We start from the raw sequence: 18,293 nt of genomic DNA on the forward strand, positions 1-18,293 counted from the left end.
AAAATATCCCATTTTTAGTGAGTTTCCACTTTCACCATTATTGGCCATTTCACTACTGCTGATGGTTATAAGGTCTTGGCTTCCACATGTTCCTACCTCTTGGTCACTGTCATGGGCTCCCCAGGCCAGGCCACCTCCTCCCATCCCCCAGCTAGCAAAACTCTTCAGGTCTCCATGTTCCGTCCACTGCTCTCTCTAGGCCTCTTCTCTCCCACCAAACCTTGTCTGGTCCAGATGTTACCATCCCTGATGCTGAAGTCTCCCGTGAGCAAAAGCTTTTCAAAACTTTCCGAAACATCCCTCCTCGGCTGACTGTCTGATGGGCCTTCACACTTCTCAACCTCACCAGCTACAGGACAAAAGGCCACCTGTGACATCCGATGCTGCCTGAGCCGAATTTCTAATCTTAGTAAGTAACTCCCAGACAGAAGACAGGTCACTTTTCCTAATATTCACTGCACAGTCACCAAAATATCCAAACTTCTTTGCTGAAGTCAACACTTCATTCCCAGCTGCAAATCCTGCCTGTCATCCGTACCTAAATGACTACATTACCCAGATACATAATTTGTTCACTCCATGATCTACCTTAAAATCATATTTTATGTCCAGAGGAATAAATACACTGAGAGGTCACTGGGATGCAAGAAGAGAAACAGCAAGGAGATTACAATTTTAATTTCAGGGATTTTAACCCAATTGCTCTTAAGCCGGATTAAGAGAGCAATGAGTGAAATGGGTTTGGGCAGGGTGTGGGGGAGACAGAAAGGAAGGAGCACAGCCTAGGGGAGGAGTTGGTTAACTGAAGAGGGTTTCTTTTCTTAAGTTCACCCTTTAGTCCGCTGAGCAGCAAAGCATTCCCCTGAACTCTAAGGAGAACGCACTGGTGGTTAACAGCTAAAACCTGCCTAGTAAGGGCTTTTTGAAACACTGGCATCCTGGGAGTATCCCTTTTGTTTAGGATTGGCCGGATCGAAATCTGCCACCGTGGGGCTTCTTCTAAGTAATGACTCGTGTTGTTTTAGTTGGCAGTGACTCACAGCCTCACAAAGCATGACACAGCATCAGATACAGAGTCCGCGGCCAGCTTCTTCCCGTCACACGCTGCCAGCTGCCGGACCCAGGGGAGTCCTCCAGTGTGGGCTTTCTGCAGCTCAGCACAAGGGGGAGTGGATTTGATAGAAAAGAGCTGCCAAGTAGATCTCGCCATTCCAGAGATGTACAAATGAAGAGGGAATGGAGTTTATGTTACAAATTCCAGAGCCAGGCATCCGTGCTTGGGTTTTCAAAACAGCCTGGCTGGAAACTTTCAGTCAGCTCTTTTCCTCATTAATTGCTTGCTCGCTCACTCTATGGAGGTCAGTAAGTGTTTTTCTTTCAGATGCCAATGAAAAGTCACCGCAAGGCTGTTTTCCGACTCTGGGTTATACTGGAGGAGATAACACGCAGGGGTAGTTGTCCAGCATTAGAGAGGAAACTAAGGAAAGGACTGTCACTGATACCGCCTCTTTCTAAACCTTGGTGTTTCCCAGGAGGGAGCCCATGTTCCCCCCGCTGTGGTGCCTGCTCTCGGCTTGACTGAGCGAGCACTCTAGACCATATGCCATGGCCTGAATAACCGCCATGGTGACAGGACCAGCTGACTGCTGCTGACACTCAGTGTCAGCTGACACTCAGAGCCTGCCTCAACAGGGCTGCCACTCCCCAGAAGCCTTGGTAAAGACATGGTCTCCCTGCTTTGCTTCTCTGTTAAGCTGTAGAGATGCTTTCTTGAACGCCCCAGTCAGTCACTCCTGACTGGTTGAAGGAAGCTTAGTTCCTGTCATCAAGACACTCGAAACTCCCAGGCTGCCTCAGTACAGGGAATGCCACCTCCGGGGGCCTGGCACTTAGCTGGAAAGCCCACCCCACTGTTAACACGTCACTAACACACCTGTCAATCACAGGAGGGTTGTCGTCATTAGAACTAAAGTCTATCAAAGTTGCTGCCTTGGAAAATAAACACAGGCAACCAGAGCCCAGAGGTGGAGCTGACTCCCGCCTCTCCAGAAGATTCAAAGCTAGACGAAGACCTCCAGGATTAGTTTCCTAAACGGGAGAGTTTCGAAGCCCACCTTGGGCCAGCAGCCTCAACAGTCTAAGAATCCCCGATGGATAATGGTTGTACTTAGGCTTACAGTGCTGGGAAGGCTCAGGAAAATGGTGCCACAGCGCCCTTCCCACTGCTGTTGTTAAACCAGGTATTCCTAGGGTGCTTGGGCTAGCCTCGAACTCTTGGGCTCAGGTGATCTTTCCACGTCAGCTTCCTGGTCGTCTGGAACTAAAGGCATTCTCTGGCAGTTAAACTGAATGACCATAAGCCTCTCAGACAAGACACAGCTCCCCGAAGCCAACGCTTAGGACTCAATTCTCTAACTATATGGGGTCGGATAGCTGAATGTGTAAGGAGTCATCAACAGTAAAACGTTCTGGATACACTATAACCAACAATCCATTAAGAATCAAACACACAGTCAAATCATAGCTGTTTCTGGCCACAGGGTCTCCTACTGTGTCACAGGATGTCGATGCAGCCTCTCTTTTAAATGCTCGTGTCGGCAAGCCATGCAGTGCCAATACACTGACTAAAACACCTTGGCTCAAATCAGAAACTAAGGATAGGAACTGCAGGGTTTTTACTGGGCACATAAACTTCTCTGCTCACACAGAAACATAATGACTTAAGTAGGGAAAACTTACAATATTTTCCTATTACCATTCCCTGCATGTATCAAATCCTTGGCCTGTATTATTTTACAATGTTTGATTTTAAAAATTGCTGTTTGAGCCAGGCAGTGGTGGTGCACACCTTTAATCCCTGCACTCGGGAGGCAGAGCCAGGCAGATCTCTGTGAGTTCGAGGCCAGCCTGGGCTACAGAGTGAGTTCCAGAAAAGGTGCAAAGCTACACAGAGAAACCCTATCTCGAAAAACCATAAAAAAAAAAATTGCTGTTTGAATCCCAAATAATAAAAAAAAAAACTGCTGGGGATATCACTATTCTTGATCTCAAATTGTACTGTAGAGCTATCGTAAGAAAAACATGGTATTGGCATAAAAATAGACATGTTGATCAATGGAATGAATTAAGGACCCAGACATAAAGCCACACACCTCTGGACACCTGATATTTTATAAAGAAGCCAGAAATACACACTGGAAAAAAGACAGTGTCTTCAACAAATGGTGCTGGTCAAGCTGGATGTCTGCGTGTAGAAGAATGCAAACAGATCCATACTTATCACCCTGTACAAAACTCTACTCCAAATGGACCAAAAACCTCAACATAAAACTAGAAACACTGAACCTCATAGAAGAGAAAGTGGGGAACAGTCCTGAACTCATTGGCACAGGAGACTTTCTGAACAGAACACTGATAGTGCAGGCATTAAGAACAACAATTAATAAATTGGACCTCATGAAATTGAAATGCTTCTGTACGGCAAAGGACACCGTTATTGAGACAAAGTAACAGGCTATAGAATGGGAAGATTTTTACTAATTACACATCCAATAGGAGACTCGTATCTAAAATATATAAAGAACTCAAAAAACTGGACATAAGAAAACAAACAACCTAATTAAATAATGAGATACATAAATAAACAGAAAATTCTCAAAAGATGAAACACAAATGGCTGAGAAACAAAGAAATGCTCAACATTCTTAGTAATTAGAGAAATGCAAATCTAAATGATTTTGAGATTTCCGCTTACACTAGTCAGAATGGTCAAGATCAGTAGAACAAATGACCGCTCACGCTGGCGAGGATATGGAGAAAGTGGAACACTCCTCCACTGCTGGGGGGAGAGCAAACTTGTACAGCCATGGAAATCAGTGTGCTGGTCCCTCCAGAACCCAGACACAGACACATCAAACTCAGGAAGATCACTCTTCAGCATAACCCCAAAGTACTTTACATCCCACTACAGAGACACCTGCTCGTCTATGTTCATTTCTGCTCTGTTCACAGTAGCCAGAAATGAGAAACAGCCTAGATGTCCATCAGCTGAGGAATGGATCAGGAAAATATGGTATATTTATACAACAGAATATTCAGCTGTTACAAAAACAAAAAACAAAATAGGGGTTGGGGATTTAGCTCAGTGGTAGAGTGCTTGCCTCGTAAGCGCAAGGCCCTGGGTTCAGACCTCAGCTCCGGAAGAAAAAAAAATAGTGGAACTTGCATGTAAATGGATGGAATTAGGAAAAAAATTATCCCAAGTGAGGTAACCCAGCTGCAAAAAGACAAATACAGTATGTATTCATTTATAAGTGGATGTTAGCTGTTAAGTAACCCAGAAGCAGGCTACAATCTGTATAACTACAGGGGTTAGGTAGAAAGTAAAGGATTCCAAGGGAGGGAAGTATCTTCCTAGGAAGAGGAAACAATAGATAGTTATGGATCAACAGAGGAGGACTGGAATGGAAGGGTCAAATGGGGAGGAGCAGCTAAAACTAAGGACCATTTGAGGTCATATGGAAACCTACTACAGTAAAAGCTTCTTTTAAAAAATATATATATAATATATAACATAATGTACAATACACATACCATATTATATTTATATCATATAATATTATATATACATATAATACATAATTAACCATACACATATAATTATATAATCAATATAATTAATAAATAACATATTATATACATAATATAATATAAACATATATTTATGTTTTATATTATATAATGTATATAATACAAATTATGTACACTAATATAAATATTTATATATTATATATTTTATATATTATATAATATATATGTATGTGTCTTTTAAAGAAGCTTTAACTGTAGTAGGTTTCCATATTGTTGTTATCTGGTGATTCCATTTAAATTATTCTCTAATAAATATTTTCTAAATAAATATTATTTTCCAAAAATCTAAATGGAGTCAACAAATAACAGGGGAAACACAACATCACATAGGTAATTTTTTTTTGCCACCAAGTGAAACATCCAGTGCCAGGAATGAGTTACATCTAATTGAGTCATTAGCCAAGGGGCCCCATGGAATCCTCCAAACAACTTGGGTTATTGCCAAGGCTATTGGCTGCCCCCACAAATTCACGGTAAGCCCCTATTGCTGAAGACAACATCTAAATATATTACTGAATATGGAAAAGTTGAGCTGGGACCTAACTAGTACCGTCACCCTTAGTGACTAGTGTTCATGGTACTAGAAGATACTTTGTATGCTTCCAGAGGAGAAAGCTGAACCCCAAGCCAGCTACAAATCCTTCAATCCACAATGGTGACCTGCCTGCATGATGCACTGGTGGTGCAGTAGTGGCACTTAAGTTGTGGGAGTAACCAACCACTCTCGGATTGGATTGAAGGCTCACTCCATGAGATGGAACCCCTGCCTGACCCTGCTCAGGTGGCCAAGAGTCTGAGACTAGATAGGCATGGACCTGGGGAGGGGATTGGGAGGGTAGAGGTGGATAGGGAGGGGAACAAGTATTATTATTCTGCTAAAGGAGCACAGCAATAAAAGGACTCCTAACGACATCCTGCTGTACCCATAGATCAGTGCCTCATTCAGCCACCATCAAAGACGCTTTCCCCTAGAGAAGACAGGAACCAATAGAGACCTAAACCCGGACAATGTGCAGAGAGTGAGAGACCTTGGAAAACCAGTCCTAAATGGGATGTCTCCAGTAAGTCTGTCCCTTCAGGGCTCAGAAAACTATGCAGAAGCCAATGGGGATGGACGACACCAAGGAGACAAGGCCTTTTAGACACAGCAGGATTGGCACTCATAGGAACTCACAGAGACTATGGCAGCATGCGCAGGGCTTATACAGACCCAAACCAGATGAGGTCCTAGCTCTGAGACGGGGATGTAGACACAAGCTCCCACCCCTCAACCCAGAGGCTGTCTCCAAGCAACAGCTACTCTAAAAGGAAAGTCTCACTGGTCATGCAAACCACACTTCACGGCAGGCCCATGCCCAGCAGGACATGGCCAACATAAAATTAACTCAAGGGCATCTCTGCAAATTTCTTTGTCTACATGTCTTTGTGCATTTATGGCCTTACTGGTCTTTTGCTTGCATATTATGGTTTCCAATTTTGAGTTTTTAATGGGTCTTGTTTATGAGTGTGTCTATCTGAGTGTGTATGTGCTTCTCATGGTCTTTTTAGCTTGTTTCTCTTTCTTCTTTCTGTTTGCTAGTTTGCTCATTTTGTTTTATCCTGCTTGTTGTTTGTTTTTGTTTGGTTGGTTTTTTGCTGTTTGTTTTCTTAAGAGAGCTAGAAGGAAGGCACGGAGTTGCAGTGAGGAGGAAGTGGGGATGGCCTGGGAGGAGATGAGGGAGGGAAAATCATGATCAGAATATATTATATAAAATAACTATTTTCAGTTTTTAAAAAATTAAAAGTTAATAAAATTGCTGTCTGAATTAGTCATTGAAAAATTAGTAAATGATTTTCAAGTTAAGCAAAATTTCTAGCAATTTCTGAAATAGCACTAAGCATAGTTATGCCACTTTATACTACATATTTATAAAAGAGGTGTTCTCAGAATTAACAATTATAAAATCAGAATTTCATTTGACCCTGAAATGCAATGCTCTACATCCTATAGTATCAATCATTTAGCCAAAACTTGATCATTTATGTAAAAATATATAAGCACATCTACCTCATTAGCATTCAAATTTGCTTTTGATTTTAACAAATGGTAATATTTATATGCCAAAAATTGTTTTATAATATTTTTTATGATTCATTATCAGTTAACATTTGATTGGTACGCCTATTTTATCTATCAATACACTCAGTTGCATAAAAATTTATGATGAGGAAAAGAGGTGGTGAAAGGAAAAATGATAAGAGGCTGTGGTGATATTTTGTTTGTGATCTAACAAATTAACAAATAAAGCTTGTCTAAAGATCAGAGTGTGGAGCTAAGCCACTAGTTAGCCATAGAGGCCAGGTAGTGGCGGCTCACACCTTTGATCCCAGCACTAGGGAGGTAGAGACAGGAAGTGATATGGCTGGGCAGAGAGAGGAATATAAGGCAGAGGAGATCTGCTTCTCTGATCTTTCAGCTTTCTCCCTGATATCTGACTCCGGGTTTTTATTATTAAGACCAATTAGGATTTGTGCTATAAGAAGCCCTGGTAGAGGGTCTGCTGGGGGGTCTGGTAGAATCTGATGAATCTGGTGGAGCTGGGCAGTTTGCTCAGTAGATAAAGGACTTGCCATACAGGTATGAAGACCAGAGTTCAGATCCCCATGGAAAATTGGTGTGTGTGGGGGGGGTGATGACTGTGTGTTTGGTGTGAGTGTATGAGTGTGTATGTGACTGTTTTGTGTGACTGTGTGTGTTAATCCATCTATAATCTCAGTGCTCAGGAGAAAAAGGCAGAGGATCCCTGAGCAAGCTAGCTAGTCAAATCATCAAGCTTAGGACTGAAGTGACCGAGCCTCAACATATAAGGTGCAGAGTCACCAAGGAAGGAACCTGACATTCATTTGTGGCACCTGCATCATATACATTGTCCACACTCATCCGAACATGCCCACACACGGACATGTACAGGCATGCACATGCGGGCACACACATATACACGGAGGCACAAACAGAATAAAATACATGCAAAATGAAAAGACTGAACCAAAGCTGGACATTTATAACATCTTCCATTTAAAGGCTGCTCTCAATGAATCAGTCATCAAACTGACACAAAAAAATGATATGAATAATATACTAATCAGTGTCACAGGACTGCAGCGACACATTGAAGGAATAGATTTTGGAAGGTGATGAGGCGGAGCCTGGGCTCCCGTTGCCTTGCTGTGTGTGTGTGTGTGTGTGTGTGTGTGTGTGTGTGTGTGTGTGTGTGTGTGGTCTTCCAGGACTCCCTGTGCCTGAGTGGCTGTGTCACAGGACTTGCATGTCAAGCTCTTAGCTCAGTGTTTGCCCCACCGTGAGCGCCCAGGAAAGTGAAGACGCTGATGTGTGACTAATGGCTGAATGCTCGCTAGAGCGGCAAGTGATAGTTGTGGTGAGGAAGAACCGCTCCGATTACTATCATCAAGGAAACTTCCAGAAAACAAGTTTAGCTTTATTTCTTTAACTACAATGCGCACTCTCCTTCGCATCTATTGCTACTTAAACATAGCTTTAATCCCAACCACTAACATATGAACTTGGCCTACTATGCAGAATTGGAACTTTTAGAGTATAGCAGTGAAGGTGAGATAAATGTAGGGAGGACATGTCACTGTCACATTGTCCTTTGTTCGTTTAGAAAGGGTCTCACTGTGTGGCCCTGACTGGCCTGGACTGGCTTTGTAGACCAGGTTGGTCTTGAACTCACAGAGATTGCACAGACTCTGCCTCCAGAGTGTTGGGATTAAAAGCATACACCACCATGCGGGCATATTATCATTTTTTAATTTGATATTTTTCTAGCCTCTGTCAGATTTCTCATATGGTGAAGGAAGCCTGAAATTTTAGCAATCATGAGGACAAGGTGGGAGGATTGTGATTTTTGAGGCCAGCCTTGAAGAGGAGGAAGAGGGGAGGAGGGGGAAGAGGAGGAAGAGGAGGAAGAGGAGGAGGAGAAGCAGAACAATGAAGAAACCATGTAACTGCATCAGCGGCTTTTGTGGGAACACAGATACATTAGTGTTTGTTTGAAGGCAAAGGCACAGATCAGTGTTTTCTGTGTCGATTCTCATAGATAAGCAACAAAGAACCAACTTCAGATGAACTCTTGTCCCTACACATTACAGATGTCAAAAAAAAAAAAAAAAAAAAAATCCCGTGACTCCCCACAAAGTTCATGGCAAAGAGAAAGATTTGTCTTTCTACCGAAAAGATAATCGGCACCACAACCCAGAAGAACTAAAACGGCTTAGCTGAGTCTCACTTGCTTGACAGCTTAAGAATTCCTTCATGCTTCTTTATCTCCGGCCTGCAGCTCCTCCTTCCTGTCTTCCAGCTGTTTGTATGCAGTCACTGTCCAGTCATTGGAGGGATCGGCAGAGAGCAGCGTCCAGACGTAGTTGCTCAGAGTAACATGAGACCCCAGCTGTTCCTCTAAAGGAGGCTTAGCGTACGCTCCCCCACCCTTGGAATAGCCTGGCACGCGACACCTGTTAGACAATTTATCTGTCACAGTCATTTACTGAAGTGTGACAGGACACACGGGGTACCCAAAGGATGCTTGAGAGCGCCCCCCCTCCCGTTTATTTTTTTAATCAGCATACAAAGCAATGGGTTTCTTTGTGGCATTCTGGGGGATACTCCGTTTTCGCTGATCCTCCGGCTCTCCTTGACCATGTTTCTCCATTTCTTCCTACTCCGATTCATACCACATGCATTCTACTACCCTGCCCACCTCCCCCGCTCTTTATGGGCCCATCTCTAGCTTCCTAACTTCTGCCCACACTTCCACACAAATACACACACATGGATCTGTAGATGAGAGAAAACGTGCTGTTTGCCTTTCTGAGCCTAGGTTACCTCACTGTATGTAAGACTGTCTAGTGTCAATCATTTTTTCCTGAAAACTATGTAAGTTCACTTTTCTTTACAACGGGACAAAAGTCTGTTGTGGCTACGTTCCACAGCGTGCTCAGTATCCGTTCATCAGTTGATGGACAGATAGGCAGGGTCCACGTCCTTACTATTGGGATAAGAACAGTGATAAGTTCAGACATGGATGTGTCTCTGTGGCAGGATATGGAGTCCTTTCTGTTCACACCCAGGAGCAACACAGATGCATCATAGGATAGTTCTATTTTGCCTTTGGAGGAGCCTCCTCATCCACTTCCAGGTGGCTGAGCTACTTAGACCCCCTCCAACAGGGGATGCTCCTCCCCGCAGCTGTCAGCATTGGCGTTCTTGGCCACAGCCATTTGAATGGGTGTCAGATGGAATCTCAAAATGGTTTTAATTTGTATTTCCGTGATAGCTAAGGATCTTAAGCATTCCTTAAAATAGCTATTGGCCATTGGTGTTTCTTTTACTGGGGACCTGTCTATTAGCTCATTGGCCCATGTTTGCTGTTCTTTATGTAGTCTAGATATTAACGCCTGCCTGGAAGTATAGCTGGCAAAGGTCTGCTCCCATTTTTCGTGGTTGTCGGTTCACGCTGCTGATAGTTCCTTCTCACATGCCGAAGCTTTTAAATGGCATGCAATACACTTCTCAATTTTTATGGCCATTTTCTGTGCTGCTGGTGGGTCTCTACCCTAAAGTGTTTCCTCTCTGTTTTCCTGTAACAAGTTCAGCAGTCCTAGTTTACATTAAGGTTTTTAATCCTGTCTGAGTAGATTTTTGTGCAGGGTGAGTGAGAGATGTGGATCTAATTTTACTCTTCAGCATGTGGGAAAATTAACAACAATAAATAATACGTTAAGCCTGGTGTGGTGGTCCATGCCTGTAATTCTAGCACTTGGCAAAGATCACAAGTTCCAAACCAGTCTGAGTTCCAGGCCAACCAAAACTGCAGAACAAGACACTGTCTTACAGAACAATAATTATTAACATGATCATTATTGAAATTATAGAAGAAATAAAACAATATACCAATATGGGTCACTTACTCTTTAGTAACTTATACATCTTAATAGGTGCTCACTAAATTGTTGCGTCTTAACTCATACAGCATTTACTCACTTAATTGTTTTTACATTTTATTTTATTTAGTGTGTATGCACACGCATGTGTGTGTATGTATGTGCACATGTATACATTCATGTCCCACTGCATGCATATAGAGGTCAGAGGTCAACTTTGAGGAGCCTTTTCTTTCCTTCTACCATGAGGCTCCTGGGGATTGAACTCAGGTCATCAGGCTTGGCAGCAAGCACCTTTACCCTCTGGGCTACCTCTTTGGTCCTCAAGCTATATATATATATATATGTATATTTTTTTGGAACAATCAAGAAAAGTTTCATTTCTACACTGATTAGAGAAGTGGTTGACTTTGTATTTCCATACAAAGAGATTTAAAAACAGTACAAAGGCAGCTACTTAAAGTCCCCAAATTTTCTTCGAAGAAATACTCTCTTCACATCTTTTGCTTTGGTACAGAACATTTTCCTTTTTTTCTCAGCTGGAGCTGATATCTAGAGACCATTCAGTTGAGGAGTAAGAATATGGCAATTACTCCAAAAGTAACATCGTTTGGTTTGATGGTGGAGTGTAAAGAAATTTGATTATATGCAAATTGGGATGATTACGTGGGTTCAAATACATAAGCAGGGTACCCTCCTCGGACCTGTTGAAGTCCAGGCTCACTCCTTTCCTGGACAGGGTCCTGCAACTTTCCACCCCCTAGGAGCCTGTAGGGCAGGGCCATGGGAATGCCCTATGGTGGCCTAATTGGGATTTTATCCAAAATGTGAATAAAATAAGTGAGTTTTAAAAGATATACATATGCAGACACTCAGTTAATACCCTAGGAGAGCTCAGATGTCAAGACACTTCTAAGAAATAAAGGAGAAGATCTAATCACAGAACATTTAATCTAGCAACTTTCTGACTTTTTTCTTTCTCTTAAAGATTCAATAAAATTCCTCTTCCAAAAAAAATAAAGGAACTTTAAAAATCAGAAAATTTACCTTCATGGTTTCCATGAAGTCAAGCCAGGCAAAACTAAATCATGTTATCACATGGCCACTGATGTCTCCTTACACTGGGTTCACTTTGTAGACGTGATAGACATAAAAATAATAAAGTTAGAAAGGGTGATGAATATATAATTTCATGGTACATAAATTAAGTCAAACTGAGATGAAATGAGAGAAAAATCACCATCAGAACACCACAGTAATAAACTTTGCTGCCATGATCCATAGACAGAGGCTAAAATCAGTATAGGATAGTTGGGGATGAAAAGATATTTGCATAAAATATTTCCAGAAGGACAATAATTAATGGCAAAGGGGAAATGGTGACTCTGTGGTATAGAAAGCTAGCAACGAGCTGGGCAATGGTGGTGCACGCCTTTAATCCCAGAACTCGGAAGGCAGAGCCAGGAGGACCTCTGTGAGTTCGAGGCCAGCCTGGTCTACAGAGTAAGTTCCAGGACAGGCACCAAAACTACACAGAGAAACCCTGTCTTGAAAAAAAAAAAAAAAAAAAAAAAAGCTAGCAAAGCCATCTTAGCCAGGTGACCAACGTTAACATCACTACAACAACCTAGTGTCTTGGACCTGACAAGATGGCCCGTCCTCACTTCCATAGAATTTTCTCATACTCTCACTGACTTCATAAGAACACACTGGACTAATTAATTTAAGTGACTTCCTATAAAATCACCAACAAATTCTCAACAAGTGCCAGAGTCATAAAAGACAGATTGATTACAACTGAGAAAAGCCGGGGGGCGTAAGGAGGGGGGGGGGCTTAGTTTCACCATGGGATCTTGGGTTCAACTACATAACTGGAAAATTAACTATAGCAAGAAAATCAGTGAAATAAAAATATAGCCTATAGTTTTGTAGTTTAGTTAACTGTGGTATGCCATGGTTAATTTATTTAGTTTTGACCACTGCGATGCTAGTTTTGCAACACATTAACATTTAAGGAATCTGGGTGAAGGTTATTGTTTCAAATTTTCTGTAAATGCAACTGTACAGCCTGAAAATTAAAAGTTAAGAGGACAAAGGTGCTTCTAGGCCACTCTCAACTTCCTGTGTGTTTGTGCTTACGTTAATGGTCAGGGAGAACTGAGCAGGTTAAAAGTGGATAGACCAACTGGCCAAATGTTTAGCCAAATGATAGGATCAAAGGAAATGCACCAGATGTTTGGCAACCGTTCCACATATGGAGGCACCTCCACTCAGCAGGGAGTTCATAAAGGAAACCAGAGCCATCAGCTCTGCTTTCAAAAACCACACCATAAAAATGGCCTATAAATACCCATCCTCATCCAAGAATTCCATTTTCATTACTATTTCTGAACCTCCGAGAACAAGAAGCCCACCATCCCCTGGAATTTGGTGTCCTTTGTACATGCACAAGCTCACATGGACCTACACAAATGTTTAATTTTAGCAAATGCTGACCTGCTGAAATGCCTATGTTTTAAACTAATTTCAACCCAGAAAAGTATCCCCCCAAAAAGATCAACACTAAAAGTTGCTGTTTAGTTTTGCTCAAAACATTTACTTCCTAATCATCATCAAATCTGTTTTATCAAAGTGTTCTCATTATAAATAAAAATGACTGTGATATTAAGATCCAAGGAGACTTCACAAAGTGGGGACAGGGCTGCAGAGACGCCACGGGTAACCCTGGATGGTGGCTGTTTGTTTTTTAGAAAGAGCTATTTTATTTATTTCTCTATTTTTTTTTTTGTCATTTCACAGGAAGTTTATTGTACAACTAGAAGTAATGATGGTCATTTTATATCAGGCCCTCGCCGCAAATGTCTGCATCATTATTTCATATAACCAAGGAAATGCCAAAAAAAAAAAAAAAAAAAAAAAAAAAAGAGGGCAACTAGCACTATCTTTGGCTAATTCTCACTTTATAAGTTGAAGTATTTTGGGTGTTTGTCAACATTCCCCTGTTTCTGAGTATAAGTTTGACCTTTCTAAAAAGCATGATTCTGAAGATAATTACAACAATTTATTTTCATAGATCAGAACATTTGCAGAATCTCATCTATTAGTCCCAATAAAACAAACTGAGATTCAATGCTACAGGCATGTAAACATGACTCCTGAGAAGTCAGAGCAAAGAAAGACTGTATAATCTTTTAAGTCAATTCCTAAGAAAATCTTAAAAGACATAAGTTGCATGAGAAAATTATCATTAAGAATTAACAACCAGCCAGGGCGGTGATGACACACACCTTTAATCCCAGCATTCTGAAGGCAGAGCCAGGCAGATCTCTGTGAGTTCGAGGCCAGCCTGGGCTACTGAGTGAGTTCCAGGAAAGGTGCAAAGCTTTGCAGAGAAACTCTGTCTCGAAAAACCAAAAAAAAAAAAAAAAAAAAATTAATTAAAAAAAAGAATTAACAACAAAGACTACCCACACTCTGCTCTACTATAAAGTGGAGAAATATAATGACAGAGATCAGAGAAAACAAAAGAGAATTCTAGAAGAAACCCAGAAGGGCTCAGAAGGAAATACAGTGGTATTTTAAATGCCCCAACTCCACAGGCAAATTCCAAGAAGCAGGAGCATGTCTTATTTACCAGAATACTGTTTACTCTCCATGTACTGACCTTCTTAGAAAGAAAGACAAAGGATGATCCATATATTAAATATCACAATATTGCTTATCTACATTAAATGATTTTTTTTTTTATTGAAACCTGGAGAAGACATATTGCCAACCAACCCCAGATAGTCTTTTAGGTACCCAGTGCATTGATTTCTGAGATTCGAAATGGTTCCATTCATTACATCCCATGTTTAGTTGCAATCCGTCAATCAAACAAGGCAAGAACAAGACATTCCCTGAATTCTTCCAAATTCTGAGATGGGAGCTGTAAAATTCAGATATTTAAATGGATCCATATATTTGGATGGTAGCTGATGTTCTAGACAAGCTTGTTTTGACTTGTTTAGTTGCCCACTAATCAGGAGCCACTAACAGGGAACCACCTACCAAGAATGTCTACTGTCCATCAAGGACATCATCAACATTTATGACATCTCTTTAAAGTTGTTCAATGCTGTAAGTTGTTCAACTAGTCTACTCAGAAGAGGGTAGTCATCAATGAGGGTCACAGCCAAGGTCTGACAATCTTACCCCAAGACTGACAGGCACATTTCCCTGGTCATTTACTCTAACAAAACTAAATAAGAAAATAGCAGGCCCCAAAGGAATTTAGGTGATGACTTCAATGAGATTGCAGCAGAAAGAGTGTGGCAAACAAGGGCTCCAAGACCAGCACAAGGAGAAACCATTACTATTCCTCAGCCTCAGACAGTTTTGACAGGCAGCAGAGTGGACCCCAGTTCCTATGCCCCGCCTTCTTAACCAGAAGTTGGAAATCCGGTTACATGAAACTTCCTATATCAGGAATTATATCACTTCTTTCCTTCCAAAAGTTCTATTGTTTCATCCTTTCGCTAAAAATTCCACTGGTCTGCCCACATTCTTGTGGCAGGAAGAACATCCCATTTATTTTTGTGTTTCCAATGCTTGACATGTTACTAACACATAGTTTGTGCCAACAGGCTGAGTTTGGCTCTTTAAAATCCTGCCATTTTTATCTTGGCCCTGTTATAGTCTTAGTCGGAATCCATTAACATCCTCAAGAAATATTTATTTGGCTACTACAATATACCAGATACTTCTTTGTTATTTGGATACAATGATGGGGAAAATAAACAAAACATAGAGATAGAGAATATATTATATTATATAGACCCCAAATTCAAAACCAGATAAACTAGGTGTAGTAGAAGCCTGAGGAGGAAGGAGGAAAGATTAGCTTTGATTTCCACCTATGCTAGCAAGAGCTAAAAAAATGATCCTTGGGAAGCCAGAGCCCATGGTCACATGCCCAGACGGCTCACTACTCTACAAGTAGGCTCCAAATACATAAGCGATTTTAGGAAAGTGTGTTCCTGAGAGAGTGCTTTCTTCCAAGTAGAACAATACCATCTTGCTTCTTGGCTTGAAAGGAAGTATTGATCATTAGCTAGTAAGTCAAAGGTTAATGACTGGGTCTGATCATTTCTGTTATCGGACACATGATTAATGATGTAGTATCCTCCAGCTCCCAGTAAACACAGGAACCTCTATTTCCAATGCTTTTACTGAGAACCAGGGAGTTAAGCTATTCTCCCAGGATTCTGCTGTTCGAAGGCTGGAAGGATGTGGGGGGTGCACACCTCCATTGCCTGCCTCAGAGAAGTGAAAAACAGAGAGTCCTATAGAGTGCCATGCAACCACCAAAATTACAGATTTGGACCTGATTGGTTTATGGTAAAAGATGGACTGGCCCACTCTCAGGCATTATCATTCCGCCAGACCACATGCTGGGCTAATAAGACATCTCCCTCGAATTCCTTTCAGCGATCTGGTGCCTACAGACAGCTGCTAAGGCTTATAACAAGTCAGTGACACCCAAGCCATTTAAGAATGTACAAAATGGGCCCTTGCTTTGCATCAAATCACGTCTACTTAGCCACTCCGCGAGTAAGCCATAATGATCAAAGACGGTGTTTTGTTTTTAAAGAATTGCACGCTAACACAAAGGAGAGTTTGTATCTGCAAGCAGCCTTTAAATGATGTGCATGACTCTCTACTGCCGGGGCAAACTGGTCCATTTCTCACTGTCTATATAAAAATGAGATTTGACTCAACCTGCTCTCTTTGGAAGAAACAATCATTTCTTTGTTCGCTAAGCCCAGTGTCGTCCCTAAACCAGTGTGGTTGGTTCATCTCGTGGACACCTTCCAAAGCATGTTCTGTGACATAATCACAAATCAATTAAACTGGGAATCAGAAGTAATTATAATCCCATAAAGGTAAAGGTGTGAGGAGAAACAAGTGACTGAAAAACAACAGTGATATAAAAATGCCACAAGGAGAGGAAACCAAAGTGTAGGCTTCAAAATAAATAAAACATCCATTGATGTCTTCAGAGCGGATGGCAACACTTAAGCAAATGAACTTCCCCTAAATATGCCAGAGAGCAGACAGACCATCTCACATTCGGAATATTTTTGTCCACCGTCTTCGGTGTAGTTAGAGGGGCTCTAACTGACCTTGATCCACCGTGGAACAGATGGACACTGTCAGAGCAATGTAATACAGACCCCTGGTTTACTAAATGCACGTGGTGAGGGAGTTATACACTTCTCCCACCCAAAGAAATACACAGGAACTGAATTTGTTGCATAGAATGGACACGGGCAGTCATGGAATAATGATACCACTCTATTTACACAATTAAGAGAGTATTTACACTAGAAGTCAATTTGTTACGTCAGAGGAAGTTTCCTTTTGAGAGAAACTTTAGCTCCAAATAGTTAATCTGAGTGTTTGACAGAACTTTTTTTTTTCTTTTCCTCTGGCTTGTGTTTGGATTTTAATAATATTTTAAAATTGCTCCAGGACCTGGTGAGAGCCTTCCACAGCAAGGATGAGTGTGTCCAACTCATCATAAAGTTTTATCAGGTCCCCCCCCCCTCTGCTAGCCTCAGCCAGCCACACACAGACTTTTTTGTCGACGCTATTTCTCATTACCCATCAGGACCATATGAACTGCAGCAGGCTCAGTTCATCAACTCCACAAAAACTTGCCAAAGCGCTGCCGCCCCCTCCCCCCGGCCCCGCCCGCCCGCCTGCCGGACGCTTGCGCGGCCCTCGGTGCGGCTCGGTACCTGCTGAGCGGGTGGCTGGCGGCGGTCCGGGGCGCGCAGCGCGGCTCTGCGCCCTGGGGTTGCGAGCGCGCGTGCGAGTGGTAGGCGGTCAGCACCACGCCGCCCGAGTCCTCCACCTCCATCCTCAGCGGCGCATGTCCCCGCGCCGACCCAGAACAAAGAGCCGGACCAGCGTGGACCAGCTCCGGGAGCGGGTCAGCGGCCCAGAGCGTCCTGGCGCCCCACGGCTCGACCGCTAGGGCCGCCCCGCCCGCCGCGGACCACGCCCACACAGTACAAGGGACTGATTAGCATACACTGGGGGGCCACGCCCACAGAGTACAGTGAACAGATTAGCATACACTGAGGGCCACGCCCACACAGTACAAGGGACTGATTAGCATACACTGAAGGCCACACCCACAGAGTACCCTGAACAGATTAGCATACACTGAGGGCCACGCCCACGGATCCCTGCTTCTAGGAAACTGGAAACCTGCTTGCCTGGAGCTTGTGGCTCCCGCCAGCTGCTCTAGTAAAGTTTGTGTTTTTCTTCCTTTGTTTCTCTTTTCCTCTTCTCAGCCTCCTCCTCGCCCCCTTCCTACGGGAGACTTATCCCACGGCTAGGAACATTTCCTGCCTGGCAGTCAGAAGTGAGACAGAAACCATGCCTTAGGCAAGAGGGGAGAGGCTAGGTCTGGAATAGGTGCTCTGAGGAAGAAAGGGAGGAAAATGTGACGCTCTCATTTAAGCATCCGAATCAAAAACTGAAGAATTGGGTTGCACTGCTGTTTGCTAGTCAAGTTACAACAAACTTGATTTTCCTTCTGCCCAGGCAATCCCTCGGTCAGTGCGAGACAGCACTTCCTTCCTATACCCTCAAGACTGCAGCAGCCAGACCCTTACCTCATTCTTAACATCCCTTTCCTCCACCCAGGCCTG

The 18,293-nt window shown here is 42.6% G+C and overlaps 1 protein-coding gene across 1 annotated transcript in view; it reads right to left on the reverse strand.

The window, feature by feature from the left end:
- Positions 1–17,610, reverse strand: part of Arhgap28 (Rho GTPase activating protein 28) — a 170,702-nt gene extending 153,092 nt beyond the window's left edge. The window contains 1 exon segment of the mRNA XM_028885124.2: positions 17,373–17,610. Within this exon segment, the coding sequence (XP_028740957.1) occupies positions 17,373–17,494 (122 nt within the window). The 5' untranslated portion in view covers positions 17,495–17,610.
- Positions 17,611–18,293: the final 683 nt, after the last annotated feature.

This window comes from Peromyscus leucopus, chromosome 13 (genome assembly GCF_004664715.2).
Source record: "Peromyscus leucopus breed LL Stock chromosome 13, UCI_PerLeu_2.1, whole genome shotgun sequence".
Classification (NCBI taxonomy): domain Eukaryota; kingdom Metazoa; phylum Chordata; class Mammalia; order Rodentia; family Cricetidae; genus Peromyscus; species Peromyscus leucopus.